Raw genomic sequence first — 12,051 nt, 5'->3', positions numbered from 1 at the left:
TATAACATGTGCATGGGTGCTCGTGGAACACCTGTGCATCCCCATGTGGGCAAACACAGCCCTCACATGGGTGTACACTGCAGTACGGCCATGTGAACGAAACCCAACTTTTCTTTTCTCTTGTCTACTTTCCTTTTTTGCTTTTATTGCATCATCTCATCTTTCAGGCTCCATTGACACTTTGTGATCATGGGCAGAATCGCTGCCATCACGATTTTTGGTGCATTTATCCTTTAATGGCACCCGAAATGCAATGCGATTCTGCCTTGATTGTCGTGTAACAGGATTGCGCAGAAATCGTGGAAAAACTCTCCTTTAAAAATCGCTGAAGCTTGTTTCTCAAAAATGAGCAGGAGCTTCTTTTTGGGCGACAAACACATGTAGCAAAAGATGTTCGCGATTTCAAACAAAGCTTGTAAAATCAGGCTATATCACCATTTTTTGTGAGCACCACACTAAGATAGGCCAATATTGTTTTGGGGTCAGAAAACTGCCTGTAAATGACTAGACTGAAAGCGTAGCTCCAGCCCCCCACCAAAAAATTTAAGTCGGCCACTACAAATACTGTAGCTGCTGACTTTTAATATTGGCACACTTACCTGTCCAGTGATCCCGCAATGTCGTCACCCATTGCTCTTTTGTCGACAATTTTTAATCGACTCTTGGGTGCTGCCGCCGCCATTCCTTGTAAGGGAAACCGGCAGTGAAGCCTTGCAGCTTCACAGCCGGTTCCCTACTGCGCATGTGCGGAGCGTGCTGTGTTTTCTGAATATCGCGGTGGCGGAAGGAGGAGGGGGCCGACTTCCAGGGGACCTCGCCGCAGCAAGGTGTTCAGGAAGTGGGGATGGGCATCTGTCAAAAACAGGTACCCGCTCCTCTTCCCCCTCCCCTGAAAGGTGCCAAATGTGACAGCAGAGGGGGAGGTAGCAAACAAGCGGAGCTTCCCTTTTTGGGTGGAGCTCCGCTTTAGGTTTTGTCGGCCAAATTCCTGAACGATGTTGGTAAACTGGAGAGACCTCACCACTGACATGTTGTTGTATACTTATTGATTATGACTGTTTATAAAGTGTATATGGTCCTTTTTCTGCTTTATAACCCCTGAGAGAGTCGCATTTAATGAACAGCTTGGTCTGTATATAAATGTGGAGAAACTTGTAAATGTGGAATAGGAGTTGGTAAGTAATGCTGTATATTAAACCTAAAGTTCTAATCTCTCCCCATTCTATCTACAAATATAGAATGGGGATAGATACTTTAAATATCATTACAGTTGTTGCTCGTATGCAGCTAGCAAAGTTAAATAAGTTTGTGATGCTGGTCCTCAAAGCCCCTTTTATGATATAATAGTTCTCAGAATTTTTACAAGCTGTTCTTTCTTTTTTCTTATTATGGCTTTTTTTTACCTTCTACAGATGGTGCACACATTGGCCAGTAATGGAGCAAACTCAATATGGGAGCACTCTCTTCTAGACCCAGCACAGGTCCAGAGCGGTCGCCGTAAAGCCAACCCACAAGACAAGCTTCAGTGCGTATTTTATATTTTTCCTAACTTACATCGTTGACGAATAGGTGTCCGTGTTTTCTTCAATTTTTTTCCAGACACTTAAAGTGCTTCTAAAGTGATATTTTTTTTATTCTAACGCATTCAATGCATTAGGATAAAAAAACTTTCTGTGTGTAGCAACCCCCCTCAGCCCTTCTAATACTTACCTGAGCCCCATCTCGATCCATCGATATTGCACAAGAGTCTCGGCTGCTTGCTGTCTCTCCCTCCTCGTTGGCTGAGACAGTAGCAGGCACCATTGGCTCCTGCTGCTGTCTATCAAAGTCAGTGAGCCAGAGAGGGGGCGGGGCCAAGCCGCAGCTCCATGTCTGAATGAACACACCGCAGCAGCTTGGCTCGAGTGCCCACATATCAAGTTGCTTGCTGTGTGGGCACTCTGCAGGAGGGAGGGGCCAGGAGCGCGAAGGAGGGCAAGGGACCCGAGAAGAGGATCCAGGCTGCTCTTTGCAAAACCACTTCACAGAGCAGGTAATTATAACATGTTTGTTATTTTTAAACAAAAAAAAAAAATTTGACTTTAGTATCAATTTTGTATAGAAAATTATTTTCATATGTATTATGTGTTTCTATACGGTAGTGCTTGTAGTGCAAGTCTGTGCAGAATATACTGTGTACAATACTGGGCATGTTCTGCTAGTTTTTCTTTACTGTTGCAATGCATCGCAAAGCAGGTGCGCAACGCACACCAGTGCGCAAGTTATATGTATAGGGCTCTAGGTGAATTAAGTGTCACCATTGCAAGCAGCTGAAACAATTGACGTTAAATGTGTTGCATGGTTTTCCTGATGCATCTGTGCACCAAAAACCGGTCATAATAATGAATTCCCTCTGAGGGTAATGGGTGGAAAAAATTAGGCGCTACATACTGCCAAGCACCCAGTTGTATACTTTACAGAATATTCAGTCCTGCAGTTATACACACTGTAGTACGGCCATGTGACCGAAACCCAACTTTTCTTTTCTCTTGTCTCCTTTCCTCTTTTTGCTTTTATTGCATCATCTCATCTTTCAGGCTCCATTGACACTTTGTGATCATGGGCAGAATCGCTGCGATTCTGCCTGTGATCCCAAATCTTGTGCCAATCACGAGTTTTGGTGCATTTATCCTTTAATGGCACCAGAAATGGAATGTGATTATCGGGTAACATGATTGTGCGGAAATTGCATCAAAACGCTCCTTTAAAAATCATGTGAAGCTTGTTTCCCAAAAAATAAGCAGGAGCTTCATTTTGGGCGACAAACACACATAGCAAAAGATGTTCGCAATTTTCAAGCAAAGCTTATAAAATCATGCTATGTCACCATTTTTTTATGAGCACCACACTAAGATAGGCCAATATTGTTTTGGGGTCAGAAAACTGCCTGTAAATTACTAGACTGAAAGCGTAGATCCATATCATTTAAAGTGGTTCTATGCTCAGTCGTTTTATTTTTTATTTTTTTCATCTTAATGAGAGCAGCAACTCTCTCCGTTCTCTCCCTCATCATTGAGCCCATTGGCTCCTGCTGCTGTCAATCTCGGCCTGTGAGGAGGGAGTGGGGGGGGTGGAGCGGAGACACGCTGTGTGTGTCAGTGGACACACACAATTTGGCTCAGTATTGAACCTTCATAAGTGCCCTCATGGCAAGCAGCTCTTAAGGCAGAAGGAGCTAGGAGCACTGGCAGAGGGGACCTCAGAAGAGGAGGATTGGGGCTGCTCTGTGCAAGACCTTTACACAGAGCAGATAAGTATGACACGGTTTGTTTAACCACTTGCCTACAGGGCACTTTCACCCCCTTCCTGCCCAGACCAATTTTCAGCTTTCAGCGCTGTCGCACTTTGAATTACAATTGCACGGTCATACAACACTCTACCCAAATGACTTTTTTATCATTTTTTGGTGGTATTTGATCACCTCTGCGGCTTTTATTTCTTGCGCTATAAACAAAAGAAGAGGGACAAGTTTGAAAAAAAACACTATTTTTTTACTTTTTTTTTTTTTAATAAAAAATGTTTTCCTCAGTTTAGGCCGATATGTATTCTCCTACATATTTTTGGTAAAAAAATCTAAATAAGCGTATATTGATTGGTTTGTGTAAAAGTTTTATAGAGTCTAAAAAATAGGGGATAGATTTATAGCATTTTTATTATCATTTTTTTTTTTTACTAGTAATGGTGGCGATCAGCGGTTTTTATCGTGACTGCGATATTGCGGCGGGCACATCGGACACTTTTGACACATTTTTGGGACCATTCACATTTATAGAGCGATCCCTGCTATAAAAATGCATTGATTACTGTATAAATGTGACTGGCAGGGAAGGGGTTAACACTAGGGAGAGATCAAGGGGTTAATGTATTCCCTAGGGAGTGATTTTTACTGTGGGTGGAGGGGAGTGACTGGGGGAGGTGACCGATGGTTGTTCCTATGTACAAGGGCCACATCATCGGTCTCCTTTCTCCCTGACAGGACGTGGATATGTGTGTTTACACACACAGATCCACTGTCCTGCTCAGTTACTGGGCAATCGCGGGTGCCCGGCGGCCTTCGCAGGCACCCGCCCAGAACAACAGGGTCTTTTGACGGCGGGTGGTTGACAAGTGGTTGTAAAGAAAAAAAAAAAATGTTTTAATCACTTTGATAGCCAGTGTTTTTAGGAACAAATCTGCAGAGCTTTGGACTGTCTGTATATTTTGAGCAGGGAGCAGGTATACGTAAAGGGATGCTCAGGATTTTTTCCTTTTTGTTACAATGCAACTGAAGGGAGAGTGACCGTCTCTCCTTCCATGCTGAACACTAAGGAAGGTTTGCAGAAAATACTGGTTTGGTTCAGCCTGGTGTGGAGAGCAACAAAAACAGCATGTTGAAATTTTTTATTAATTTTTATCCTGAAGGTGTATTTATCCCTTGTTTTGCTTCCACGGTATTTTATGTTGTTTTTTATATTTAATTGAAAGAAGAGAGAGTTCGGAAATATTGCATGGTCACAATAGGTTAGTAACAAGATGTAGGGTCACACGAAATATCAAATGCTCAACAAATAAAGAATTGATGTAAGACATTAAGTGTCAACAGATCTTTTTTCCTTGCAGCCCTACGAAGTCAGAGTTTATCCGTGCCAAGTATCAAATGCTTGCATATGTGCACAAGCTACCCTGCCGTGACGATGACGGAGTGACTGCCAAAGACCTTAGCAAGGTAATATATCCTAAAGGGAAGTAATCAAACGATTGCATTCTAATCTTAATATAAAGAGGGTAATGTGATTGCAAATTACTAGAATACTGTAATAATGGAAAAGTTGGCTGCTTGGTGTTCTTACCAAATTGGCAAGTATGTGTTAGGCCGCGTACAGACGAGCAAACATGTACGATGAAACCGGTCCGCCGGACCGTTTTCACCGTACATGGCTGCCCGGGGATTTCTGTATGGTGGCTGTACTCACCATCATACAGAAATCCGCGCGTAAACAATACGCAGGGCGTGTTCACGCCGTCGCTGCGACGATGACGCGGCGACGTGGGCGGCCCTGCCAGTTAAATGCTTCCACGCATGCGTCGAAGTCATTCGACGCATGCGAGGGATGGCGGGCGCTCGGACATGTACGGTAGGTCTGTACAGACGACCGAACACGTCCGAGCGGGCAGGATTTCAGCGGGCTGTTTTAAAACAAGTCCAGAAATATTTGCCCTCTGGGAAAAGGCCCGGCGGGCAAATGTTTGCTGGAATCCTGCCCGCTCGGGCCTACACACGACCGAACATGTCTGCTGAAACTGGTCCGCGGACCAGTTTCAGCAGACATGTTCGGTCGTCTGTACGGGGCCTTAGAGTTACTTTAGCGCTGAAGTGAATAAATAAGTGTGAACCACGTGACTTGTTCAAGGGTCTCCTCACTTAGCTGTTTGTGCTCACACAGCACTAAGGTCACTGGCTCCTCCTCCCAACGCATTGCGTCACTGGACACGTGACTTTTTCAAGATGCAGATTATATCGTATGTCAGAGCGGCTCCCGGCGCCCACGTGACTACTCGGATCTCTCTCCTCCCTGGCTGACATCAGTGGCAGTGCTCGGGCCAAATATAGCTGTCAGCTGGAGAGGAGAGAGAGCCGAGGAGTCACGTGAGCACCGGGAGCCGTGTAATCTGCATTTTTTTCTTTTTGTACAGCACATAGCATTGTATAACAGAGGGGATGACATGATCATATTATAGTGGGTTAATAACCACTTTAACCCTTTTGATTTTGCAATAAAATATAATACGTTGGCTACATCAGCCACATGATGTCGGGGTGACTGTGTGCCACCTCTGGGAGGCCTGCTGCTCTAGGCCATAGCCTATGATTTACTGTGCATAAATTTGGTCTTGTGTATATACATATTTACGGAACAGGGTATGCGCAGTATAGCAAACATGCATACAGTGAATGACCTTTTGTTTACTCCTACTGGCCATACTAGAACAGTACTTTAGTTGCAGAATCATGCCCTATGGGGAATTAAATTCTGAAAGCTAAGGGCAATTTTACTATGAGAGATATATGTAAATTAAATTGAATGCATATGGAAAGTAGTTATTTTTTGGGGAAACTTATGTAGTCTCATTTTATTATTTGCAGAGGGTGATTATGTGGGCAGGTTCTTCTAGAGGGGGCTTAAATTAAGAACCTATCTTGTTTTCTTTATTACATGCTTCTAAGCTTTTTCATGCTGTTCTCAGTAATTTCACTTTTTGTCTGCGTCACCACTAGGTACTGGTAGGTTAATTGCGGTAATTTGCTAGACTTTTCACCCCCTGTAGGTAACCGCAATACATCCTACTGTTTAATATTGTTTTTTTATTGTTAAAAGTCTATTTAGGTGGCAAATAATATCAGAGTTGGTTTAGAAAACCTGGAGCAAAGGAAAATTGAGGAAGCTTAAGATATTATCACAGAATTAATTTAAAGGGATACCCCCCTGTTGTGTGTTTATTTTTTTGCTTTGATAGTTTTGTGATATGCAATTACATAAGGCATAACTTTACTTTCTCAATCAACATAATACTTATGCTGCTAGCATTAGTAAATAGACAGGAAAGTATATCCTATGCACTTGTTTAACCACTTCAATACTGGGCACTTTCCCTTCTTCCTGCCCAAGGCAATTTTCAGCTTTCAGCGCTGTCGCTGTTTAAATGAAAATTGCGCGGTCATGCTACACTGTAACCAAACATTGTTCCCACAAATAGAGCTTTCTTTTGGTGGTATTTGATCATCTCTGCAGTTTTTTTTTTTGCAATTTTTTTTTGCAATTTTTTTTTTTAAAAAAGACCGAAAAAAATTTTTTTTTTTTTTTTTTTTTTTAAAATGTTGTAAATAAGTACGTTTTCTCCTTCACTGATGGGCACTGATAAGGTGACAACGATGAGTGGCACTGATGAGGTGGCACTGATGGGTACTGATAAGTGCCACTGATATGCAGCATTGATGGGTGACACCGATGGGCACTCATGGGTGGCACTGATGGGCACTAAAAGACTGTACTGATGGGCAGCACTGCTGGGCACTGATTGCCATCTGCATGTGGGCTGATTGGCAGCTGCCTGGTGGTCCAGGGTGGCATTCCTTTTTGGATATCTTCGTGGGCATCCCTGGTGGTATCCCTGGTGGTCCTGTGCGTCTGTCAGACGCGAATGAGGATAAGCCGATCAACGGCTCTTCCTATTTACATTGTGATCAGCCGTGATGGGACACAGCTGATCACGTGGTAAAGAGTTTCCTAGATCAGAGTTGCGGTGTGTCAGACTGACGTGCCACAACAACCATCGATGCGTGCTCCCACGGGCGTGTGGCGGCTGTTATCCTGCTGGATGTCAAATGACGCCCAGGTTTCCAGGCCACAGCAAATGTTACTGGTGTTCTGTTATAAATGTATTCCAGTGTTGTAGAGAATCCTTCAAGTCACGAATCTCCATAGCCTGAATTCCTGATTTGTGTGATTCAGCATGTAAATATTAAGGCCACCTAAAACTTGCTTATTGATCATTTACAATTGCAAAGTTTTTATTTTCTTAAATATTTTAATAAAAAAAGGGGCATCGCTTTTTTAAACAATTGCCTAAAATAATGCTAGTGGAACAGACAGGTGCTAATGAAGTTTAAAGTGGAACTACCCTGTATCTAAGCACCACAAGCGCTATTCAAGTCATTTTTAATAATCAAAGCAAACTCGCCAGTCGATCCGTGTCTCCGTGCTTTATTTTGTTGAGAAATCATGTTGAAAAAACGCCCCATGGCATTTCTGGCTGTAACCAACTTGAGTAAGGGCAGATGATTTATTGTAGCAGTTACTTCCTGGAATCCATCTGTCCTTGGCTCATGCACACAGGCAGGTGGGTGTGCTTAGCTGAGAAAACCTCTTCTCCCCTCCTGGGATGTATGAAAACCAGGAAGTAACTAAAAAAAATGTAAAAGGAAAAGTTTAAAACAAATGATATACTTTCCTATCTATTTACGAACGCTAGCAGCATAAGGATTAAAAATAGTCTTTATTGATTGAGAGAGTGAAGTTCCGCTTTAACTATTTCTGGAGATGAGCTGAAATAATCCTAATTGAACGCAAAAAAACAAACCTTTTTTTTTTTTGTTTCCTCTTCTGAAGTTTTGCAGTTCTTATCATGATGAGGTTACAGTACAAGTCTGTGATCTCCATCTTTGCAGTGACAGCGCCTCCAGAATTTGCTGGAGCAGCTGCCACTCTCACTGGCTCATGTGGATTGGGGTTCCATCTGTGAATCTGACAGCCAGCAGGTGTGGAAATAGACCTACTTATGTAGTGGATGTGCTGTACATACATAGATTTTTGTGCTTTAGATCCACAAACAATTAAAAAACAAGTCACAAATTACTGCTCCATTTTTTTATTTTATTTTTTATAATCTTCATGGGCCCCTTTTTAAGAGCACCTCTATTCATACTTATGCCACACAAAACGCCCACAACTGTCTAAGTGGTATAATACTGATTATTGCTAAATGGAAGTAGCTTTAGCCCTTATTCACATATATGCGATTTGACATGTCAAATCGCATGCCAAATCAGCAGCAATTGTAGGCACTGGCACCGTCTGAATCGGTGCAAAAGCGCCTCACCAATTCCCAAAAGTAGGTTCTGTACTACTTTTGGCGATTTTGGGATGTGATTTTTCCATTGACATCTGTGCAGAAACCTGCACAGATGTCTCTGTACTCAAAGTCGGGACTGACATGTGGCAATGAGTTCAGCTGAACTCGCACAATTTCATTCCCACAGCCAGTGTGAACCTAGGCTTAGAGTAACAAGGTGCTTGTAGTTACTTGGCTAGATTCACGTAGGGCGGCGTATGTTTGAGCCGGCGTAGCGTATCGCATTTACGCTACGCCGCCGCAAGTTAGAGAGGCAAGTGCTGTATTCACAAAGCACTTGCGTCCTAAGTTACGGCGGTGTAGCGTAAATTTGCCGGCGTAAGCGCGCCTAATTCAAATTGGGAAGAGGTGGGCGTGTTTTATGCGAATAAAGCATGACCCCACGTATTTGACTTTTTGAACGTACGCGCATGCGCCGTCCGTGGACGTATCCCAGTGCGCATGCGTCGGATAGAATGCCTAAGATACATGGAACACTGCCTGCGTCATGAACGTAACTTACGCACAGCCCTATTCGCGTACGACTTGCGCAAACGACGTAAAAAGATACTTGTTCCGACGTCCATACTTTGCATGAGCTGCGCCACCTAGAGAGCAGCTTCATCTTTACGCCGGCGTATGTCTTGCGTAAACGGCGTAACTAATTGCGACGAGCGTACATACGTTCGTGAATCGGCGTATCTTGCTCATTTGCATATTCAACGCCGAAAACTACGGAAGCGCCACCTAGCGGCCAAGCGTAAATATGCACCCTAAGATACGACGGCGTAGGAGACTTACGCCGCTCGTATCTTAGCCTAATTTAAGCGTATCTGGTTTCCAGAATACGCTTAAATTTACGACGGCGCAGATTCAGAGTTACGACGGCGTATCTACTGATACGCCAGCGTAACTCTCTCTGAATCTGCCTATCTGTTGGCTTCTGAGATTTGTCCCACCATGCATACATAAGCATTATTTAACCACTTCCATACAGGGCATGTATACACCTTCCCGCCCAAGCCAATTTTCAGCTTTCAGCACTGTCGCACTTTGAATGGCAATTGCGCGGTCATGCTACACTGTACCCAAACAAAATTGGCGTCCTTTTTTACCCACAAATAGAGCTTTCTTTTGGTGGTATTTGATCACCTCTGCGATTTTTTTTTTTTTTGCGCAACAACTAAAAAAAGACCGAAAATTTTGAAAAAAATTACGTTTTTATTTTTTTCTGTAATTTTTTTGTAAATAAGTAAGTTTTCTCTTTCAATTACGGGCACTGATATGGTGGCACTGATGGGCACAGATGAGATGGCACTGATGGACATCGACAAGGTAGTACTGACGGGCACAGATGAGGTGGCACTGATTGGCGGCGCTGGCATGCGGCACTGATGGGCACACATAGGCGGCACTGATGGGCACACATAGGCGGCACTGATGGGCACACATAGGCGGCACTGATGGACACTCATGGGCGGCACTGATGGGCACTCATGGGCGGCACTGATGGGCACTCATGGGCGGCACTGATGGGCACTCATGGGCGGCACTGATGGGCACTCATGGGCGGCACTGATGGGCACTCATGGGCGGCACTGATGGGCACTCATGGGCGGCACTGATGGGCACTCATAGGCGGCACAGATGGGCACTGTGGGGTGGCGCTGATGGGCACTGTGGGGTGGCGCTGATGGGCACTGTGGGGTGGCGCTGATGGGCACTGTGGGGTGGCGCTGATGGGCACTGTGGGGTGGCGCTGATGGGCACTGTGGGGTGGCGCTGATGGACACTGTGGGGCGGCACTGATGGACACTGTGGGGCGGCACTGATTTACTTGTTGCCAGTCAGTGCCCATTTGTGGGCACCGATTGGCATATTTTTTTTCTTGCATCTTTTTTTTTTCCCTTTTTTTTTGACTTTTTTTTTTGTTTTGCCCTTCCCTGGTGGGCATCTCTGGTGGTCCATGTGGCGATCCGAGGGGGGGCTGCGCTGATAAACAATCAGCGCGAACCCCCCCTGTCAGGAGAGCCGCCGATCGGCTCTCCTCTACTCGCGTCTGTCAGACGCGAGTGAGGAAGAGCCATCGACGGCTCTTCCTGTTTACATCGTGATCAGCCATGGTTGGACACGGCTGATCACGTGGTAAAGAGTCTCCGTGAGAGACTCTTTACCGAGATCGGTGTTGCGGGGTGTCAGACTGACACCCCGCAACAACGATCGCCGCGATGCGCGCCCCCGGGGGCGCGCAGCGGCTGAGAATCCTGAGGACGTCATATGACGTCCGGTCAGGATTCTACAACCACTTTGCCGACGTCAATATGTCATTGGCGGGCGGCAAGTGATTAAAAGGGGAGCTCCAGCAGATTTTTTTTTTTTTTTAATCGAATCAGGTGCTGCTGCAGCCATCTCCACTAAGGGAAACCGACACTGAATCCGCATGGGGGGGGGGGGGGGGAGTGGAGTGCCACTTTTAGATACCCAAGCTTCCATGTTACCTGAAATGTATATAGAAATATGGCACTCCTACCTTGCAGCACTGTGTTACCTGCATGGAGCTTGTATATGCTTTTTGTGTTTGCTTGGGTTTCTTTTGGGCCCGCCGGTTTCCTCCCGCATGCCAAAGACATGTAGGTTAATTCGCTTCTGTCTAAATTGGCCCTAGTTTGTGTATGTATGTAAGGTATGGACCTTAGAATGTAAGCTCCTCGAGGACAGGGACTGATGCCAATGTGCAACATGTTAATCGCTGTGTAAATTGTTGCCACTATATAAATACCTATAATCAATGTATAGGTTGTTTATATTGGCACAGTTTTATTGTAACGAGGCAGAGCTGCAAAACTACAAGATGAGCAGCTTTTTAATGCCTGATAGTCAGCCAAGTATTTACTCTTACACTGTGAAATGTATGCCTAGAAATGAGCCATATGACAGGGCTGGAAATTGCGTGTAAGCCTCAATGAATTTCCCCGACTGATGAGCTTACAAGTAAATGTGCTGGAGGCACTGGAGGTCATGCTGTCACCGAGCGCACGTCTCCTGCCCACTTGACAAACCACAGTATCAATATATAGCCTTCTCTTCCTCTCAGACAGCTGTCTATTACCCTACAGCTCACAGCTTGCGTGCTTTCAGTGACTAACCACCAATTTAGCAGAGGGTGCTCTTTTGTAGACTAGCACATTCGCGTTCTGTCTATGGTGCATACAGACGACCAATGACTTTCCAGATCTTTTTTGTGTTTTTTTTTTTTTTATGCCACTTATTGTATAGAGCAGGGATATGCAATTAGCGGACCTCCAGCTGTTGCAAAACTACAAGTTCCATCATGCCTCTGCCTCTGGGTGTCATGCTTGTGGC

General features: G+C 44.7%; 1 protein-coding gene across 2 annotated transcripts in view; it reads left to right on the top strand.

The window, feature by feature from the left end:
* Nucleotides 1–12,051, top strand: part of GIT1 (GIT ArfGAP 1) — a 203,758-nt gene that overhangs the window by 100,311 nt on the left and 91,396 nt on the right. For both annotated transcript variants that reach the window (XM_040338559.1, XM_040338558.1), the window contains exons 3-4: nt 1,413–1,525; nt 4,639–4,744. In XM_040338559.1, coding sequence (XP_040194493.1) covers nt 1,413–1,525; nt 4,639–4,744 — 219 coding nt within the window. The remainder of the gene's footprint in view (nt 1–1,412; nt 1,526–4,638; nt 4,745–12,051) is intronic.

This window comes from Rana temporaria, chromosome 2 (assembly GCF_905171775.1).
Source record: "Rana temporaria chromosome 2, aRanTem1.1, whole genome shotgun sequence".
Classification (NCBI taxonomy): Eukaryota; Metazoa; Chordata; class Amphibia; order Anura; family Ranidae; genus Rana; species Rana temporaria.
The sequence above is the reverse complement of the archived record's forward strand: the minus strand, read 5'-3'. Positions and strand labels throughout refer to the sequence as shown.